The sequence below is a fragment of the Myotis daubentonii genome, chromosome 12 (assembly GCF_963259705.1).
Source record: "Myotis daubentonii chromosome 12, mMyoDau2.1, whole genome shotgun sequence".
Taxonomy (NCBI): Eukaryota; Metazoa; Chordata; class Mammalia; order Chiroptera; family Vespertilionidae; genus Myotis; species Myotis daubentonii.
Window position 1 is genome coordinate 65,223,415 of NC_081851.1, and position 22,518 is coordinate 65,245,932.

Sequence of the window (22,518 nt, forward strand, 5' to 3'; positions counted from 1 at the left end):
TCGCGGAGCCGCTCCCGCCGCCGCCGCCGCCTCCTCATTCATCCTCGTGCACCATAGGCGGCACAGGCACCAAGATGTCCAACCGAGTGGTCTGCCGGGAAGCCAGCCACGCCGGGAGCTGGTACACAGCCTCAGGTAGGGCCCCGGCCGCCCGCCGCCGCCGCCTGGCCCCGCGCCCGCGGCCGAGGTCGGCGGCCCTGCCCCGCGCGGCGGGAGGGACCGGCGCGGACGGCCTCGGCGCGGACCGCGTGGGCAGGGAGCGGACCGGGCCGGCCTCGCCGCCTCCCCCACCGGGCGCCACCCCGCCGGGAGCCCGGCTGGCCGCCCTCGCGCTCACCCCGGAGTTTGGCGAGAGGGAGAGTTGCCCCGGCCGCCCGCGCCGCCCCTCGGGACCGGGCTCGAGGAAGGAACGTGCTCCCGGGGCTCCCGGACCCGAGCTTCCCGTCTCCCCTCGGCTCCCGGGAGCACGGTGTGCCGGCGCCCCAGCCCCGCTTCCTGCGCCCGGAGCCGGCGACCCTCCGGCCTCCCCGCCGGCGCTCCAGACCCGGGAGCCTCCGTGCGCACCGGTCCGCTCGCCGGCGCGGAGAGGAAGTGTCCCTGCCGCGGCCGCTCAGGGGCAGCCTCCCCTCCGCGCCGGGTGCTCCGCCGTCCGGAACGGAGCGCAGGGTGCACTTTCCCACGTCGCCAAGCCGGAGAGGCGGCCTCGCGTGAGCTCGGGCGAGGAGCGCTTTGCTGGGGCCGGTACCCTCTGATGGGGGCGGCATCGCGGCGCCGAGGCGCGGGGCCTCCCGTCCTTTGTCAGTTCGCATTGTTCCTGTCACCCAGGAAGGGCCGCTGGAGAGGGCCTCCGGGTCTCCAGTCGCTCCCAGCGAGCAGGTGCTGGCGCTGCCGAGCGAATTAGATGAGGTTTGAGCGAATTCAGCCTGATGGCCGCATTGTCTAAAACACTTTCCAGCTCTTTAAGAAAGTGCAGGGACTTTCCCTTTAATAAAGCTCTTGGGATGATTGCTTTCTGGGATTACTTTCAGGCTTCACATTTCTGGTAAGTTAACAAAGTTCCACTGTGATTTCTAATAGATTTTAGCCATTTGGTAGTGGCTTATCAATAACTAGACCTAACTTTTTAAAAAAACTTTATTGTTGCAAGTATTATATATGTCCCCTTTTTTGCCCCCCCCCCCCGCCCCAGGCCCCCACCACCCCACGGTCGGCGTCCATGGGTTGTGCATATATGCATCCAAGGTCTTTGGTTGTTCCCCCCCTTCCCTCCGAGATAGACTTAACATTGAATCGGATCATGTCTCCCTTTGCAACTAGGTGGGTTGGATAGTGACAGAGTTTGTGAGAAAACAAAGATTTGGAAGAAAATTCATTCCTCTGAGGTTGCTAAACCAGCTCATTAAATACACACACTAAACTGACTCACTGGAGATTTGCTGTGTTAAGAAGACACAAAAGAATTTTATGATTGGATTTGCAAGCCTAACTCTTAGCTACAGTTTTAACTAAATTACATTTAATGGTTACAGTGGCTCTCCTTCTTGGTCCTCGAGTACTTCGTAAACATTTAATCAATTCTTACAACCTTAGAATGTCAGTTAAGCTTTTCTTGTTCACCATATGGGGATGTGCCCAAAACTCTACTAAGCCAGCGACAGAACAAAATTGATGAATGGGAGTCCCTGGTTCCTGGGTTTGTTCTCCAGTGAGTGAATTATTAATAGTAAATTTATCAATGGATAATAGTCTTTTCAGGGTTGTAAATCTATAAGCTTTCTTCAATGTGTTTTGAAGAGTAAAAAGTCTCAGTATTCACTTTCATAGCCATCTTTTGGTTAATTTTTTTTTGGTTTTGTTTTTTATACTTTCTATAAATGTTTTAAATGTTTTCTGTACTTGGCATTGGAATGTGAGCAAATGATTCTGGAGGAATTTTTATAGCTTCTTGGACATTCTTTGTGTAGTAAAATAAGGCACAGTTCACACTTTGAACTTGAAAAAGACTTCAGTAATCACAAGTAGAGGAAGAATCCGTTAATCCAGCTCAAAACAGCCTGTGATTATAGCTATTTATCAATAGTAATCCAAAATGGAATATTTTCTAAAAAATTTAAAATATATTACCTTTCCTAAATTCTGAATGAAATCAATAATGCCATTTTGGTAATGTGAATTGTCACAGACAACTTTATTTTAAAAAATTCAGACTCTATGTGGCTTTTGTACATATGTATGTATACATGTATATGTGACTTTGAATTTGAGTAATAATTTAGGGGGGAATTTAAAGCAATTTAGTTGTAAAATCTTTGCATTTTAAAAAATAAATGAAAATGTAGGTAAGTAAACTTTGACTTGATCTAGTGAGTTCTATATTTAATATTATCCCAGTATATCTATAATGATAACATTGACCATTGGAAAAATTCTACTTGTATTATTTTTGTTTCCCTAATAAACTAGCCCTGCCCTGGCCGGTTTGGCTCGGTGGATGGAGCGTCAGCCTGTGAACTGAGGGGTCCCGGGTTCGGTTCCGGTCGGGGGCATGTGCCTTGGTTGCGGGCACATCCCCAGTGGGGGGTGTGCAGGAGGCAGCTGATCGATGTTTCTCTCTCGTCGATGTTTCTGACTCTCTATCCCTCTCCCTTCCTCTCTGTAAAAAATCAATAAAATATATTTTAAAAAAACAAACAAACAAACAAAAAAACTAGCCCTAAAAATGTGTAATAGGAGAGTAATATACTTGGGGATTGTCATTCTGTGGTTCCTATGGCATTCACATTGCATCTGTGGAGTTAAAGTGTACAGTTACTGATAGAAGGTAAGGGTGAAATCATACTTGCTTCAGTTAATAGCTCGTTTATTTATGTATTTAAAAAAATATTTTTATTGATTTCAGAGAGGGAGAGAGAGATAGAAACTTCAATGATGAGAAGGAATCATTGATTGGCTACCTCCTGCACACCCCCTACTGGGGATAGAGCCTGCAACCCAGGCATGTGCCCTTGACTGGAATCCAACCCCAGAGCCTTCAGTCCGCAGGCCGATGCTCTATCCATTGAGCCAAACCAGCGAGAGCAATAGCTAGTTTAGAAAAAAAGTGCGTGTGTGTATACGTATGAAAACTACATACATATACACATATGTCTTCATTTTTATTTAACCCTTGTTATATACTAGATCCATTGGTAGAGAGAACTATAAATTATTCCATGCCCCCAGGAATATACAGTTTATTTGAAGTAAGTAATAGCACAGGACAGCAAGTAAATATCAGAATAATTGAGACAGTGCTCTTGGGAGTTCTGAGGAGGGTGGAATCACTTCAATGTAGGATTTGAATTGTGCTTTGAAGAAGGTATTTGTGCAGGTTTGGAAAGGAGGAAAGAACATGGGGGAACACTACAAAGATACAGAGGCAGGTAAATGTAAGTAGGTCAATTTAATAAGAATGGAAGATTCACCCAGGGGTGAATCTGGTTGGAACTAGAGTATAGATGACTATGAATGCTTTGCATCATAGGGATTTGACTTAGTCAGTAGGCAGTCAGGACCTATGGAGAAGTTTCTGAGTAGGGGACTAATAATAGCGCAGCATTTTAGGGAAATTAATCTCTAGGTAGGTTAATCCTCACTTCTTTATGGGTGTACAGCAGGGATCAGCAAACTTACTGTACTCACAAATCCAGCCTGCTGTCTTAAAAAAAAAAAAGTCCACTAGCTAAAAATGGTTTTTAATTTTTAAAAGGTTTAAAAACAAAAACCAAGAAGTGCAATAGAGACCATATGTGGCCCCTAAAGCCTAAAATCCTTTTTATTTGGTCCTTTATAGAAAAAACTTGCCAACCCTTACTGTAGGTTAGTGCTGTTCATGGTGTGATCTCTAGACCAGCAGCATAATGTGTCTGTACTCTACATTTTCTCCAGATTCGTTACAGCTTGCATTTCTTTATGTCAGGCCCTTTTATCTCCTGCAGGACAGTTACAACTGCCTCCTAACCGGCCTTCTTTCCGCCAATCTTATCCCCCTTAACTCCATCTTCTGCATTGCTCCCTGAATAATCTATCTGACCACATAATTTCTTTACATAAACCTCACTGCCCCATCTAGCCAATTGGTTAAGGTCTAATAACTCCCTTGGTGACTTGGCATCCTTCTGTTTCTTTGGCCACTTCCACCCACCCATCCCAGTTCTTGCCTTTATTACCCTTAAGCAACAGTTAGCAGCTGTTCTTTGTTTCTTTAAATACACTGTACAGTTTCTTATCACTGTGCTTTTGCCAAGCTGTTCCCTCTGTTGGAATGCACTTTGTCAGGATAACTCCTACTCACCTTTTATTTATTTTTTAAAATTTTTATTTATTGATTTCAGAGAGGGAAAAGAAGGGAGGGAGAGAGAGAGAAACATTGACTTGTTCCATCTGTCCATGCATTTATTGGTTGATTGCTGTATGTTTCCTACCTCTTGGTGGAACCTGCAACCTTGACATGCTCCAGTCAATTGAGCTATCTGGTCAGGGCATTCCTATTCACCTTTTAAAGATTCAGGTGCTAACACCTCCAAGAAACTTACTCTAATGCCTTTCCTCTCCCAGTTTATCTTTAAAAACAAATTTTTTTTTTTTTTTTTTTTTTAGCCCAGCTGGCTTGGTTCAGTGGTTGAGCATTGACTCATGAATCAGGAGGTCACGGTTTGATTCCTGGTCAAGGCACGTGCCTGGCTTTCGGGCTCATCCCCCGGTGTGGGATGTGCATGAGGCAGCCGATCAATGATGTTTCTGTCTTTCTATCCCTCTCCCTTCCTCTCTCTGAAATCAGTAAAAATAAGCTGTTTACTTTTTCATATTGATTTGTAGTTCTTTCTAGACATATCTAACAAGACTGGGTACAGTCTTGTTAGATATGTCTGTTACAAGTATCTTCTACTTTGTAGTTAGCTCTTTTGGCATTCCAGAGGGATCCCTTACAACTTAGTATTTTCTGAAGTTGGTATGTTTATATCTTAAGTGAATATTTAATGTAGGAGGGATCCCGCCCCCCCTTGGAAAATGGTTTTTATATTGATGGTATATCTTATAATTGCTGGTGTCATAGAATTGAGGAACTAATCAAACAAAGTCTGATGATTTCAAAGCATTCTTGATGTGCTTGTATGATATATATCTAAATTGAATTTTTACTTTTTTTATTCATTCTGTCATTTCTAAACACATTTAATACAGTTATATCAGGATTCTATAGTTGGAAAACATGAATTTTATTTTTGGCATGTACCTTGAATTCTAGAGTGTCAAAATATATTTCGTTTTTGAGAAATTGAAAACTGCTACTAGAATTATTCTGATTTGAAGAGAAAAAACTATATAATATTTAGTTTTGAAATGAACTTTTTTGGATTACTAAATATGATTTTCTGTATGCTGATTTTCTTTTGCATCTCATCTTGTTATTTTATCGTAGAGAAAGGTAAGAAGGAAAGAACAAATTTAATTGGAAAACTATTGAAATTATTGCTTGATTAATTCTAGCTCTTTCTCACTTTCCTTCTTGTCCTTTCACATGAACTTTTCAAGTCAAAGTTAACTTTTCTATCTCGGTGTAGGTTTATATTATCTGCCTTTGGGTTTTTCTCCATTTGAAAGAAGAACAAGACTGCAGCAAATAAAATGTTGTATTCCATAGGTACATTCTATATGTGTGTATATAATCTTTAATCTTCAAAAGGATGCTACAAGGTTAGTTTTATGTCCATTTATGGATGTGGAAACAATGACTCAGAGTGGTTGAGTAACTTGTTTAAAGTACAAGTAAGTGGAAGAGCCAGTCTGATTCCAAAATTAGAGTTTAGTGCTAGGGGCAGGGAGGTATGGTGAGGTATGGTGAGGTATGCTGCCCCAAACACTGAACTTTTCTGTCCCATTTCAGGGTTTTCCAGAATACAATATGGACATTTAAGTCACACTTGTATATCATTTACAGTTTATAAAGCATTTTCTCATACATTTTTTGATTTTCACAATAATACTATGATTAGGTGTAGGATAAGTAAGGCAGGCTGGTCTTTATTTACCCTCCACCTTGGTATTTTACTGATGAAAAACTAAGAGGAGGCTAAATTGTCTGAGACATACTACTGGTAAATGGGGGACCGAGGATTTGAACTTAGGCCTTCTAGCTGAAGCCTTCTGTTCTTTCTGTTTATTGTAATGCCAGAGTAAGAGGTTGAACTATTTTGGAAACAGTAAGCAATCTATAATTGTCAGGTAAGTAAGTACTTAGATTAAATAAAAGCATAACTAAAGACATTTGTGAATTTTGAATATTACTCATATACTATAAGTACTGACAAAGGAGTTGGTATATTTGAATTAGATTAGTCCTAGAATTGGAATTGGGCCTAACAAACAGCACTTTTGGAGAAGCTTTGTTTCAGTATTGGACCAACAGAGATCTGTGAAAGGTATTGCTTGCTCTAGGGACTAGGTGTGTATGTGGCAGGAGATGAAACAAACAAAAAAATCTCTAGAGTTTATCTTCTAGGAGACAGACTATACATAAGGTAATAAGTAAAATAGGCAGTATGTTTTTTTTAAAAAAATATACATTTTATTGATTTTACAGCGAAGAAGGGAGAGGGGTAGAGAGTTAGAAACATCGATGAGAGAGAAGCATTGATCACCTGCCTCCTGCACACCCCCTACTGGGGATGTGCCTGCAACCAAGGTACATGCTCTTGAATCGAACCTGGGACCCTTCAGTCCCCAGGCCGGCGCTCTATCCAGTGAGCCAAACCGGCTAGGGCAGTATGTTTGATAGAGGGGAGTGCTATAATTGCATATAGAATTATAAATTAGATAAAGCAGAGCTAGTGCATTAGCAATGTAACAGGATGAGAGAAATCAGCAATTTTAAATAGTATGGAAGGGAATACTTCATTAAGATGACATTTGAACGAAGACTTGAAGTAGTTGAAAGAAAAGGCTTGCATTCTAGATCATTTTAAGGGCTAGATAATTTTAGGCCACAGCAAATTCAAAGGTCCTAAGACTGGAGCAGGCCTGTAGTATTTGAGAAACTGCAAGTAAGCCATTGAAGCTGGAATGAAGTGACTTGGGGCAGGAGTAGTGTGTAATGACATACCTGGAGCAGAGGCATAAAGCTGTGGTCAGATGATACTGGGTCTTGACCATTGTAAGGATTTTTACTTGAGTGAGAAGATTTAGAGCAGTTGTTGACATGCTCTCATTTAGACTTACTAGGATCTCTTTGACTGCTATGTTGAGAGTAGACTACAGTTAGGGAGTGGTGAGGGCAGTGGCAAGGGCAGAACCAGGGAGACCAGTTAAAAAGAAAACAGTAATCCTAGTGAGAGATGACAATGCCGATAGCAGTGGGGGTGGGTCAGAAGTGAGTTGGTTACTGGATATAGTCTGATGGTAGAGCTGAAAGCATCTGCTGCCATACTTGAAGTGGGGTGTGAGAGAATGGAGGAGTCTTGGGTATCTCTTAAGGTTTTTCCCTGAGCAGTTGTAATAATGGAGTTTGGCTTTGATTTGCATTTCTGTAATGACTAATGATGTTGAACATTTTTCATATGCTTATTGGCCATTAGTATATCATCTAAACAGAAATGTCTATCCTTTGTCCATTTTTGAATTGGGTTGTGTTTCTGTTATTGAGTTGTAAGAATTCTTTATATATTCTTGAACTTAATCCCTTAACAGGTATATGAATTGCAAGTCTTTTCTCCCGTTTCTACAGATTGTCTTTTTACTTTCTGGGTAATACTTTCATGCACAAAAGTTTTTAATTTTGATGAAATTCAGTTATATTTGTTTTTTACTCATGCTTTGGTGTTATATCTAACCCCCCCCCCCCCATTGTTAAATCCAAGATAATGGAGATTTGCTTCTGTATTTTCTTTTGAGAGTTTTATTATTTTAGTATTTACATTTAGGTTGTTGATCCATTCTGGTTTAGTTTTGTATGTGGGATGGGTTAGGGTCCAACTTGATTCTTTTGCATGTGGATATCCAGTTGTCTCAGCACCATTTGTTGAAGAGACTGTTCTTTCCCCATTGAATGTTCAAATCAATTGGACATCAATGTTTGGGTTTATTTCTGCACTCTCAGTTCTATTCCTACCTGTCTGTTTATCCTATACCTGTACAACACAGTTTGATAACTATAGTTTTGTGTGTTTTTTTTGCCCCATTTTTGAAAGGTAGTTTGGTAGGCATTGAATTCAGTGGGTATGTTGACATTCCTGTGTTTGTTTTTTAGCACTTTCTAAATGTTCTATTGTATTTTGGCTTGCACAACTTTTGAAAATTCTGTGGTTTTTAAAATATTTGTTCTCTTGAATACAGTCTGTCTTTTTTCCTCTGGTTGCTTTATGCTTTTTAAAAAGCTTATTACCATTTTCCTGTTATTTTATTATCATGTGCCTTTGAATAATTTTCTTTGAGTTTATCCTGTTTTGGATTCACCAAGTTTCTTGGATTTGCAGGTTATAGTTTGTGGCAAATTTGGAAAAATATTTTGTATTATTACCTCAAATATTTTTTCTTTTCACCCTCTTTGTTTTCTAGATTCCAGTTGAAAGTATGTTAGCTAGCTTAATATTGTCCCATATTTCACCGAGAGTTACTTTTTTAAAAATATATTTTTATTGATTTCAGATAGGAAGTGAGGGAGAGAGAGATAGAAACAGCAGTGATGAGCCCTAGCTGGTTTGGCTCAGTGGATAGAGCATTGGCCTGCAGACGGAAGGGTACCAGTTTTGATTCCAGACAAGGGCACGTGCCTGGGTTGTGGGCTCGATCCCCAGTAAGGGGTGTGCAGGAGGCAGCCGATCAATGATTCTCTCTCATCATTGATGTTTCAATCTCTCTCTCTCTCTCTTCCTTCCTCTCTGAAGTCAATAAAAAAGAAAAAAAAAAAAGAAACATTAATGATGAGAGAGAATCATTGATCGGCTTCCTCCTGCACGCCCCCTACTGGGGCTTGCAACCAGGCAAGTGCCCTTGACCGGAATTGAACCCAGGACCCTTCCATCTGCATGCCGATGCTCTATCCACTGAGCCAAACTGGCCAGGGTGAGAGTTATTTTTTTATTTTATTATTTTTTTTAAATATATTTTATTGATTTTTTTTACAGAGAGGAAGGGAGAGGGATAAAGAGTTACAATCGATGAGAGAAAAACATCGATCAGCTGCCTCCTGTACACCTCCTACTGGGGATGTGCCCGCAACCAAGGTACATGCCCTTGACCAGAATCCAAACTGGGACCTATCAGTCTGCAGGCCGACGCTCTATCCACTTAGCCAAACTGGTTAGGGCTATTTTATTATTTTTTTAAAAAAAATATTTTTATTGATTTCAGTAAGGAAGGGAGAGAGGAGAGAGAGAGAGAAACATCAATGATAAGAGAGAATCATTGATCGGCTGCCTCCTGTACATCCCCTACTTGGGATCAAACCCACAACCCGGGCATGTTCCCTTGACTGGAATTGAATCTGGGACCCTGATGCTCTATCCACCAAGCCAAAGCAGCTAGGGCTATTTTTTAAAAAAAAATTTTTTTTTACTCTCTGTGCTTCCTTTTGCATATTTCTTTTTCTATCTTCAAGTGCACTGATTTTTTTTTCTTGCACAATATCTAATTTTTTTTAAAATATATTTTATTGATTTTTTACAGAGAGGAAGGGAGAGAGACAGAGAGTCAGAAACATCGATGAGAGAGAAACACCGATCAGCTGCCTCCTGCACATCTCCTACTGGGGATGTGCCCGCAACCCAGGTACATGCCCTTGACCGGAATTGAACCTGGGACCCCTCAGTCCGCAGGCCGATGCTCTATCCACTGAGCCAAACCGGTTTCGGCTAATTTTGTTTTTAATTCCATCAGTGACATCTTTTAAGTGTAACAGAGTTAATATTTTCTAAATAGGTTAAATTAGATTTAGATTAAATTAAGAAATAGAGTACATTTATGTGTTTTAAAGTTAAAGGTATTTATTAAGTGTCATTCCTATACCATTCCCGAATATTCCATATTCCCCTTCCCTCATAGGTGGTTGCTTTTTGTCAATTTCTTGAATGCCAGCTTAGTGGTTTTTTTTTTTATGCATATACAGGCACATATGCATCTGACATCATTTCCTCCCCGGTTTTAGCAAATGGTAGCATATTATATAATTGTTTTATTCCTTGCCTTTTGTACATAACAAATTTAATGATTGAAGATATTTTTATTTTATAACAATCATTATTCTACCTATCACCTCCTTTTGTTTGGTCATTGCTTATTGTACTTCAAAGGAAGATACTCAATAGCTAAGTAATAAAAGTATTATTAGGTTTCTAGCAGTTGTTTTCAAACTTCTTAGCCTCAGAATTCCTTTACATTCTTCAGAATTATTGATAACTCAAAAAAGCTTTTGTTTATGTAGGTTATGTCTATCAATATCTATCATTTAAAAATTATAAACCCATTTAAAACGCTATTTATGTTAACATAACTAGCATTTAAAAAAATGTATATATATTTATTGATTTCAGAGAGGAAGGGAGAGGGAGAGAGAGAGAAACATCAATGATGAGATGTTTCTGCACACCCCCTACTGGGGATTGGGCTTGCAACCCAGGCATGTGCCCTTGAGTGGAATCGAACCCAGGATCCTTCAGTCCTCAGAACAATGCTCTATCCACTGAGCCAAACCAGCTAGGGCGTAAGTAGAATTTTTTTTTTTAAATTCTTTATTAGTTAAGGCATTACAAATGTGTCCTTATCGTAAGTAGCATTTTTAATGAAAGTCACTGTCTCTTCCAAAACAAGGAAAATTTGAGATTGACATTTATTACATTTTTTGCAACTGTCTTTATGTCTAGCTTAATAGGAAACAGCTGGATTCCCATAGCTATTACTGCATGCACTCTGTTGTGATAGGTTCTTTCACTAAAGCATATGAAGGAAATCTGGCCTCATACAGATATGTAGTTGGAAAAGGGAAGACTATTTTAACAGACTTTTCACATAATTGTGGATATCCTTTGATGCTATACTAAAACCCCAGTGGTAGTTAAAAAATAAAACTGTTTTATTGAAATATAGTTGACATAAGTGTTCTCTGTTTAGTCCCTACATACAATGGTTTTCAACCATGGGGCCCTATCCCAAATCTTTTGAGTCTTTTGGATTCCTCTGGGAGTGGGGATTCTGGCTTGTGTGGTTTTTTTAAAAGCACTGTGGATGATTCTGATGAATACTTTGCTCTAGTGCTTCGCCATTAGGTGATTCAGGATCTGATTCTTCTGAATTTGTGCTGTTGACTAACTTAACCTATGAGAACGGAGGAAACTGTTTAAGTGAACACAGACTGATTAGTTTATCTAGCCTCCCATCTCTGCTTTGTGTAGAGGTCTTTGACTCCTGCAGGGCTGGTGTTGCTCAATGGTTTGAGCATCACCCCATGAAACAAGAGGTCACTGGTTCGATTCCTGGTCAGGGCACATGCTGGGGTTGCGGGCTTGATCTAGGATCATGCAGGAGGCAGCCAGCCGATCGATGATGTTTCTATCTCTCTATGCCTCTTCTTTCTTCCTTCTAAAAATCAATAAAAACATATTTAAAAAACAAAATAAAAAAGTTCTTACAGTATTTGAAAATTCCATTGCTAATGTGTAATTTAACACTAATGTAATTTAACAATATGTTTTCAGTTTAAAAATAATTATATTTTTAAATAACTGAGTTAATACATTTGTGTTTTGGACTTAGATACAGTCTGCCTACCGTTTCGTTCATTATCCTATGTAATAAAAGCCTAATATGCTAAGTGTTCAACCGTTTGACTAGTCGCTATGACGCGCACTGACCACCAGGGGGCAGACACTCCGACTGGTAGGTCAGCTTGCTGCTGGGATCCAGCCAATGGGGACTGGGCAAGATGGGCTGGACACTCCCTGGAGCCCTCCTGTGATCTCTCCCCGGCCCCGATCGTGCACTGGTGGGCCTGGCATACGTCCTCTCACAATCCGGGACACCTCGGGGGCTGTCGGAGAGCTGGTTTCAGTCCCATCCCCGTAGGCCAGGCCGAGAAACCCCAACAGTGCCCGGATTCGTGCACTGGTCCTCTAGTCTGGTGTAATAAATAAAGATTGGTTTCTACATATCAGTCTACCACAGCGGTTCTCAACCTGTGGGTCGCGACCCCTTTGGGGCTCAAAGGACCCTTTCACAGGGGTCACTAAATACATCCTGCATATCAGATATTTACATTACAATTCATAACAGTAGCAAAATTACTGTTATGAAGTAGCAATGAAAATAATTTTATGGTTGGGGGTCACCACAACATGAGGAACTGTATTAAAGGATCGCGGCATTAGGAAGGTTGAGAACCACTGGTCTACCAGGAAGTATTTATTAAATATAAGTATGTTTAACTAAGAATTTTGGAAAGTAGAAAATAAGAACCTATGAATCTTTACCAAAACTCAGATGAGCCAACAATTAGTGTAGGGCATCTGGATTCTATTGAATGATTATTGCCAACATTTATTGAGTCCTTACTATATGTTAGGCATTTGCCCTTATATTTCTTTTAGTATAAAAACCATGTAAAAAAGCTTAGGTTGGTCAAGGTCACAAAGTTTGTGCTGGTGTTCCAACCAGCTGGCTCCACAATTGAAACTAGAAACCACCATTCTACATTGCTTCCCATACAAGGCTTTGCATAAATTATCATTCTAGATTATTAAACATTTATGGTTATTTGAAAATAAATGTTAGGGAATCATGTGACTTGTAAAACATTTTATTTTGTGAAGTTTCATAGTGTCAAATCAATAAAAGCAAGGTAATCTTAAAAATCCAAAATATGTAAAATTAAACTTTTTAGTCATGCATGTTGCATAAACTATACAGTGATCATGTTTCAATATGTTGGTCTTGTAATTAAAACACTTTTTCAGGCATAAAAACTTTCCGTGGCTCCCCATTGTCTATTTGGAAAAACAAGCAAACTCCTTAACGTAGGTTTTAAGAGGTCATTTATTCTAGCTCTCCCCTTTGAGCTGTGTTTCTTGCAACTGGAATTGTCATTTCTACTTCTGCGCTTGTGTTCATAGCTTCCTTCTGTTTGGAAACACCCTGCCATTTTCTGCCTCTCTAGTTTTACTTTAAGACGTCATGTAAGTTCATGTTTGTGCTGTTCTTGAGTGCTTGTCTACTTTCAACTCTCTTTAAAACTTTTAGCCTGAGCCAGTTTGGCTCAGTGGACAGAGTGTTGGCCTGCAGACCAAAGGGTCCTGGATTCAATTTCAGTCAAGGGCATATAACTTGGTTGCAGGCTCCTCCCCGGCCGAGGGCTCGTGCAGGAGGCAACCAGTCGATGTGTTTCTCTCTCATTGATGTTTCTCTCTGTCTTTCCCTCTCTTTTCCACTCTCTCTAAAAATCAACGAAAATATAAACTTGGGTGAGGATTAACCAAAATTAAATCAACACTAATAAAAGAGAAAAATGGTAATTGGCGTACGAGCTACCCTTTTCATTGGCTAATCAGGGCTATATGCAAATTAACTGCCAACTGAGATGGCAGTTAACTGCCAACAAGATGGCGGTTAATTTGCATATGTAGGCACAATGTAGGGAGGCCAAAGGGAAAGCAGGAAGAAGCCCCCTGCCACTCACAGTGATCGGAAACCCAGGGGGGAGCTAAGAGCTGGGGGGCAGGGCAGAGGCGGCCCTGGGGCCGCCTTTGCCCTGGCCCCCCAGCCATGATCAGAGAATCAGGTGCCTTTTCCGCCCTGGCCAGTGATAGCAGGAAGTAGGGGTGGAGCCAGCGATGGGAGCTGGGCACGGTCGAAGCTGGCAGTCCCAGGAGCTAGGGGTCCCTTGCCTGGGCCTAAAGCAAAGTCCATGATCGTGGGGCCGCTGCAGCTGCGGGTCCCCACTGCCCGGGCCGAACGCCTAGGCCAGAGGCATCAGGCCTGGGCAAGGGGCCGTGCCTGCGATTGGAGGGTGATGGGGGTCAACGCCTGAGGGCTCCCAGTATGTGAGAGGGGGCAGGCTGGGCTGAGGGACACTCCCCCCCCCACACACACCCAGTGCACGGGGATCAGCGGAGCCGTGAGGCCTCCCGGCACCGGCATCAGTGTGACAGGGGGCAGTGCCCAAACCCCCTGAACCCCTTGATCGCCCTGCGGCTCTGTGTGCGACAGGGGGCGGGGCCACAACCTCCCTATCCGCCCTGCTCTGTTCGGGACAGGGGAAGGCGCCCCAACCCCCTGATCAGCCCTGCTCTGTACCTGATAGGGGGGAGCTGCCCAACCCCCTGATTGCTCTGCGGCTCTGTGTGTGACAGGGTGCAGTGCCCCAACCCCCTGATCGGCCCTGCTCTGTGTGTGACAGGGTGTGGTGCCCCAACCCCCTCCCCCCCCGCCCCCCCCCCCCATCGGGTCCTGCTCTGTGTGTGACGGGGTAGAGCCATAACCTCCCCTTCGGCCCTGCCCTGAGTGTGAGAGTGGCGGCGCCCCAACCCCTCTGATGGGCTCTGCTCTGTGAGTGACAGGGGCCAGCGCCCCAACCCCCTGATTGGCCCTGCTCTGTGCGTGACAGGGGGTTGCACCGCAACCTCCCCATTGACCCTGCCTTGAGTGTGACAGGGGGCGGTGCCCCAATCCCCCAATCGGCCCTACCCTGAGCGTGACTGAGGGTGGCATCGCAGCCTCCTGATCCTCCCTGCTCTGTGCATGACATGGGGCGGTGCCCCAACTCCCCAAATGGCCCTGCTCTGAGCCCGACCAGGGGCTGCACCTAGGGATTGGGCCTGCCCTCTGCCACCCGGGAGCAGGCCTAAGCCAGCAGGTCGTTATCTCCCGAGGGTTCCCAGACTGGGAGAGGGCACAGGCCGGGCTGAGGGACCCCCCCTCCCTCCCCGAGTGCACAAATTTTTGTGCACCGGGCCTCTAGTAAATAAATAAAAACTTTAAATGGAGAATTTGCTTCCTCATTTGCCACCTTATTTCCTCCCATCCAGTTTAGTTGAGGAGCACTAATTTTAATAAATTTTAATAAATTAGTGCTCCTCAACTAAATTTGAAATTAGCTATATTAAGAGCCTGGAACTTAAATACCTTATTCACAATTTATGGGCCAGTTGAAGACAAAGTGGGTTGTATATGCACTCTAACTTCTGGACATTGTGGGTTCTTTTAAATTGTCTATATTTTTAAATATGAGTATATATTTTAGTAATTTTTAGAAATGTGACTTGTTAGTGACCACTAATGACTAGGTCATTATAATGTATATTAGAGGCCCAATGCACGAAATTTGTGCAAGAGACTTGGCCCTCCCAGCCGCGGCTGCCTCAGCCCCTTGCAGCCCCCGCTTCGTTTGGGAGGTGGTCCAGACGGTCGTTCTGCTGTTTGGTCTGATTAGCATATTAGCTCTTTACTATATAGGATATCTTGACATTATTTTTAGCATTTTAATTTCTGCCATGTGTTTGAGAGTATAGACTCCTTTCTCTGCTCACCATTGCAGTGAATTTGCTTTTTTTCTCTCCTTCCTTTCAGTCTCTCTAGAGATAGTTTGTTTCTAGGCAAAGACACTTTGTTTTTTAGTACTCAGCCCACATGAGGGGTAGGGAAGAAATGCAATAGGATGCTTCTGTCTTTTTCTAGATGCCCACCAAAGGATGTAAGCTAAGTACTCTTGAGATCTGGGTGGCATCTCCCAGGTGTCTTGCTGGTGGGGCAAGAGTTTAGGAGTAGTGTAGTCTTTCACTTAACTGGGTTCAATAAGACCCTATTGTCTATACATTGTCTGCTGAGTCCTATTATCTATCACATAGACCTGGAGATGAGAATTTTCCTCAAACCCCAGCTTTGTCCAGTTAAAGCAGCCGTGTCCCATGAGAATGTATAACTTAGGTGTCATACTTGCCAAACTGGTCTTTATTTTTAACATTTTAATTCTTTACATTAGTTTTACTTCCCTATTGCAGACTGTTTAAATGGGAGAAACATTTTTTATGGCATTCCTGTTCTGGCTTAAGACAAATCAGTGTACCCCCTAGGACTGTTATGACTTCACCACCTATTTCTGTTACCAATGGCCGTTGCTTCGTTTTTCTGTATGGCATCCAGTTAAAAACACAAGATTGAGTTGATTTAGATTTTGGTACTCTACACCTCTCCATAGATGCTTCAGAAGTTTTTCAGGGCTTTGTAGTTTGAAATGCTGGATTTTCAGATATTGAAGCCATGACAAAACAACCTGTATGCATGTGCACATCTTTTAATTTTTACTGAGCAGCCAATTTGAGTCATTAGAAAAATACATAACATCTTAAGTATCCATTCATAAGTCATTGTTAAAAGCATGGAGTTTAGAATGCAAGGGTATGAAATGGAGGGTAGTTTTGTAATCAAGAAAATGAAAAGTGAAAAAGGAGACCTCCTTTGCAATTAATCTGAGGCACTTCTTCTTAGAGGACTTATCACTCTACAACTGTGATTTTCAACCTTTTTCATCTTAAAAATTCTGTGGCACACCAAAGAATATATTTTTTGCTGAGTGGACAAAAATATATGGTTTTTATTTATTCCTATGGGACAGCTATTGTTGTATTTACTGTTGTCATTTTTTAATTTGACAATGTAAGGGAAAAGGGGTCAGGGCCCCTGACTAAGAGTCAGGTATTACATGTTTTAAAACTTGTGGTGCTCTGGTTGAAAATGGCTACTCTCAGTTTGGTCACTAACAGAATAGAGGCTGTTTAGTATTAGAAGGTTTGCTATTAGGGGATGCTATACTGCTAATACTGTTAGGGTAATACTGTAGGCAGTGCAAGATCAGAGACTTCCAGGTCAGGAGATGAGCCAAGTTGGTGCTGTAAGGGTAGAAACTGTTTGCAGTCAACCCTGCCTGGGTGTAGTAAGCCCTGGGCCCTAGTTGAAGCCAGAAGTTGCTCAAGTCTGCAGGTGCATTCTGTTGCCAAATGAAGCAGAATCAGGTAACTAGGATTCCTTCACAAGTTGAGATACCTGGAACTGTTTAAATGATGTGTGATGGTTTCATGGTTTGGCTGGGGGAAGATATTTAACATTTACAGGAAGAAATTATAAATCTTTAATAGAATAAAAATATTTAGTCTGGTTCTTTTTCTAAAATTTTCTAGATGACAGTTACTGAAGTTTACATTGAGTAGATTTTACTTTTCATTCTCAAGTATGATATCAAGTATGTTATCCAAAGTAACTTGTTTATACCTATTTTTTGTAATTACTGAGTATTAGTCACAGATGTTTGAAATTATATTTTATGTGTCATCAGGGTAAAATGCAGTCATGTTCATGCTTGTATTCTGCTGCAGCAAACAGTAGTTAGAAAAGGCCATAATTAATAGGTGTTTAAAAGTTGCTTTGATGTCCTTAGATGAAAGCTATGCTACCAATACCAAATGCTAGTATTTTTAATTATCACTCTCCTTTATAACATGAAATACTGGCTTGATTTCTATAGCGATGGCGATAGGATTGTTAACCTGTAATACATGTTTACTGTGAATGTGTAGAGGAAAATCTTAGAAACTGTTTATCTTATAAATAATTCACTTTCATATTCAGGTTGTTTGGTATCTGTTTGAATAAAATTCCAAAAACATGCCTGCATGTTGACTTTATCATGACATTAATAGATAGCTTTCTTTGTTGTGAGATATGAAAATGTGATTGCTAATGCCTAAGATTATAAAGTGAGTGAATTTTTAAAAAACTATATTTTATTGATATTTTACAGAGAGGAAGGGAGAGGGATAGAGAGTTAGAAACATTGATGAGAGAGAAACATCGATCAGCTGCCTCCTGCACGCACCCTACTGGGGATGTGCCCATAACCAAGGTACATGCACTTGACTGGAATTGAACCTGGGACCCTTCAGTCCACAAGCCGATGCTCTATCCACTGATCCAAACCGGTTAGGGCTAAAGTGAGTGAATTGATGTATTTGAGGTTTTGGAGATTTCAAATTGAGAGACCTAGAAATGATGAAAAAGGAGGCAATGCTAGCTGCTTTTAGTTCTTGGACTAGTTTCATTTGTTCTCTCCATTTTCTTGTAACTAATCCTGTCTGCAACTACTTGCAAACTAAATTATTAGCATTAATCACTAAAAACTAATCACTCTAAGGTTAATGATTTCTCATAATCACCAAATATATGGATTGGCATTTTCTTTTCATTCATTGCAGAGCATCAGATTCTGCTGATCTCAAAGATTTCATCTCTTTGCCTTCTCTGTACTGTATTTCCCCTTTTTCTCTTGCGCTGTACCCCTTTTCTTTCTCATTAGTTCAACTTGTTACTATGCCAAGTGTTTGTATCCTAAGACTCAATTTTTTAACATTTGTGCTGTCATCATCAATCTGTACACACACACAGTTCTTATCCGTCATCTTGTCTTTAACCACCTTAAATGACTCTGAAATCTACATTTCTGTCCTTGATCCCTTTTTTTCTGCACTTACCATTAAGGCTCTTTAAAACTGTACATCTTTAACTGGTTTTCTTATTGTCTCCTAAAACTTTTAGTGTGTCCAAGTCAAAGTTTTCATCTTTTTTATAAAATTTATTTATTTATTTTTTATTAAGTTATTACATATGTGTTCTTATCCCCATGTTACCCCCTATCCCCCCCACTCATGTCCTCACCCCCCTGTTGTCTGTGTCCATTGATTAGGCCTATATGCTTGCATATAAGTCCTTTGGTTGATCGCTCCCCCTTACCCCCACCCTCCCCTATCTTCCTTCTGAGGTTTGACCGTCTGATCGATGCTTCTCTGTCTTTGGATCTGTTTTTGTTCATCAGTTTATGTTGTTCATTATATTCCATAAATGAGTGAGATCATGTGGTATTTATCTTTCGCTGACTGGCTTATTTCACTTAGCATAATGCTCTCCAGTTCCATCCATGCTGTTGCAAATGGTAAGAACTTCTTTTTCACTGCAGCGTAGTATTCCATTGTATAGATGTACCACAGTTTTTTAATCCACTCATCTACTGATGGGCACTTAGGCTGTTTCCAAATCTTAGCTATGGTGAATTGTGCTGCTATGAACATAGGGGTGCATATATCCTTTATGATTGGTGTTTCTAGTTTCTTGGGATATAGTCCTAGAAGTGGGATCACTGGGTCAAACGGGAGTTCCATTTTTAGTTTTTTGAGGACACTCCATACTGTTCTCCACAGTGGCTGCACCAGTCTTGAATTCCCACCAGCAGTGCACGAGGGTTCCTTTTTCTCCACATCCTCTCCAGCACTTGTCGTTTGTTGATTTGTTGATGATAGCCATTCTGACAGGTGTGAGATGGTACCGGATTGTTGTTTTGATTTGCATCTCTCGGATGATTAGTGACTTTGGACATGTTTTCATATGTCTTTTGGCCTTTCTTCTGTCTTCTTTTGAAAAGTACCTATTTAGCGCCATTGCCTATTTTTTGATTGGGTTGTTTATCTTCCTTTTGTTAAGTTGTATGAGTTCCCTGTAAATGTTGGAGATTAAACCCTTATTGGTGATAACATTTGCAAATATGTTCTCCCATGCAGTGGGCTTTCTTGTTGTTTTGTTGATGGTTTCCTTTGCTGTGCAAAAGCTTTTTATTTTGATGTAGTCCCATTTGTTTATTTTCTCTTTAGTTTACATTGCCCCAAAGTTTTCATCTTAAAACAAACTTTATGGTCTTTCTTAGTTCCATCTTTGACACTGGTACTGTCATTCATCTAGCCCCAAGTTTAGTCATCCTTGACCCTTTCACTCACTCCTCTCCCATTAATTTAGGAACAAAGTTCTATTCTAATTTTGCTTAACACCATTTGGGAAATGCTGGCTTATAAAATTATGGTTGTTTGAGTGGTTGTCTGTCTGTCATCTGTCAAATTGGCCTAAGTGTACATGGGTTTGGGAGCGAGTTTTTATACCTTTAATTGAATTTTTGTGACTGTTGTGGTTCAAAAGAAGGTGCCAGTGCCAGTTGTCTAAGGCCTCTTAAAGGTGCTAGTGCCTGAGCACAGTTGTGGCTCTCAGAACTTTTCTGGCATGATCTTCTGGGAATAAGAAAACCCAGGTGTTTTTCAATTTGGGCAGCTTTTACATTAACATGTTTGCTTCAGGGTGAGGGAGTTCAGTGAAAACAGTCCAGAGGGATAAGAAAAGGGTTTGGCAGAGTGGATACACACATATTGCTTAACTATCATATTAATTGTAACTCTTAGTTTCCGAATTTAGTTTCCCCCCTAAATCATCAATCTCAGAACTGCATGGAAAACCTTTGGTGTTGATGTTTGTTATGCCTGACTATTATTTCTTTTCTGCATATCTGATACCTGGCATGCCCATCTTTCAGTCTATGTTAGACATGTTTTCTTGGTTAGTAATCAAGGAAGAACTTGCTGAGATTCTTTTTGTTTACATTTTATGGTTGCAAAATTAGAAACAATTCTTTAGATGGATGAGCTGGCACATGCAGTGTTTAGCGAAAGAAGGAAACAGGCCTCAGACATGCCACAACAAAAGTATAAAACCAAAAAGTCGTATTATTGTTAATTGCTTCAAAAAGCAATTCACTTCTCTAGGTTATCTGGTAAATGATTGCTGGAGAGGTCAGTGAAGAATAACTGAAGTCCTTGCTAGATCAAAGACAAATAAAACAAAACAACCCCCCCCCCCCCCCCCCCGAGAAACACAAACTGTTCAAACTTAAATTTTGTTCATTGGAGAATTGCAAAGAAAGATATTAATAAGGTTTTTAATATCCTCTTTTCTGGATCATTCTTTTCTAGACTGTTTCTATAGTCTCTGATTCTATCAGAAATTTGGTGATGGACATCACTTTTAGGGGGAGTGCAGTAAAAAGGGAAATTCCTTCTTGCTAATAGGGAAATCTTATCACATTGGTCCACATATTTATTATTACTGCAGTGTATATATTATTGGTCAAATAATAGTTCTCAGCAGTTGGGTTTTATTAATTATGACCTAGATTATTAAATGTTGTAGGTACCGTCTTAGGTATAGCAATGGTTTGTTGTTAGTTGGATTTAGCATTTACTAGTGTTTTTCCATGTCTGTAGCAGAATTGTTTATGACTTCACTAGAGGCCTAGTGCACGAAATTCGTGCACTTGTGTGTGTGTGGGGGGTGTCCCTCAGCCAGGCCTGTGCCCTCTTGCAATTTGGGAGCCCTTGGGGGATATCTGACTGACAGCTTAGGGAGCGGGCCTAAGCCATCAGTTGAACATCTTTAGCGCTGCTGCGGAGGCCGGACAAGCTCCCACCACTGCCGCTGCACTTGCCAGCCCTGAACCTGGCTCTGGCTGAGCAGCGCTCCTCCTGTGGGAGCACACTGACCACTAGGGGGGGCAACTCCTGCATTGAGCATCTGCCCCCTGGTGGTCAGTGCATGTCATAGCAACCAGTCGTTCTACCATTTGGTTGATTTGCATATTAGCCTTTTATTATATAGGATGGTATGATGTTATGTGACTGCACTATCTTTTTTTTTACTTAATATTAGAAGCCTGGTGCATGAAATTCATGCACAGTGGGTGTGTGTGTGTCCCCTCAGCCCAGCCTGCACCCTTCCAATCCGGGACCCCTTGGGGATAACCGGCAGTCAGACATCCCTCTCACAATCCTGGACCGCTGGCTCCTAATTGCTCACTTGCCTGCCTGCCTGGTTGCCCCTCACAGCCCCCCTGCTGGCCTGGTTGTAGGCAGCCATCTTGTGAGAGTATGATGGTGAATTTGCATTTATTACCTCTTTATTATATAGGATTTGATAAGTACATGTACATAGTGCAAAATGCAAAGGATACAGAAGGGTATATAGTGAAAAGTCAAGTTTTCCTTTCCTCTTAGTTTCCTTGTCAGGATGCAATCACTGGTAGCCTTTTCTTTTGTGTTCGTCTAGAGCAGTGGCTCTCAACCTTCCTAATGCTGCGACCCTTTAATACAGTTCCTCATGTTGTGGTGACCCCCAACCATAAATTATTTTCATTGCTACTTCATAACTGTAATTTTGCTACTGTTATGAATTGTAATGTAAGTATCTGATATGCAGGATGTATTTAGGCGACCCCTGTGAAAGGGTCATTCGACCCCCAAAGGGGTCACAACCCACAGGTTGAGAACCGCTGGTCTAGAGCTATGCTACATAAATACAAACCAGGACATAGTCATGTATGATATATGTGCACACACAAAAATGAAAATATTTTGTACCTTCTGTTCAGTACCATGCTTTCTTTTTTTTCTTAATTAAGACATCTTCCATAGAGGGTCATAAAATTTTGCCTTATTGTTTTCCAGTTGCTGAATATTTTACTTTATGGATCTAGCAAAATTTATTTAACCAGTTTTGTTTTTGTGGATGGTTAGATTGTTTAAGATCTTTTGTTCAATCTGTTCACACACAGTCTACTGGGCCTGTTCCACTTTTTTCTGA

The 22,518-nt window shown here is 41.4% G+C and overlaps 1 protein-coding gene across 8 annotated transcripts in view; it reads left to right on the plus strand.

The window, feature by feature from the left end:
- Window positions 1-22,518, plus strand: part of MEMO1 (mediator of cell motility 1) — a 91,162-nt gene continuing 68,644 nt past the window's right edge. For 5 of the 8 annotated variants that reach the window (XR_009448014.1, XR_009448012.1, XR_009448013.1 and 2 more), the window contains exon 1: window positions 1-135. Coding sequence is in view for 2 of the 8 variants with exons in the window: in XM_059660208.1 (XP_059516191.1) it covers window positions 75-135 (61 nt within the window). In the remaining 6 variants the exon portion in view is untranslated. The remainder of the gene's footprint in view (window positions 136-22,518) is intronic. The other 3 variants (XM_059660206.1, XM_059660202.1, XM_059660205.1) reach the window with 3 other exon arrangements.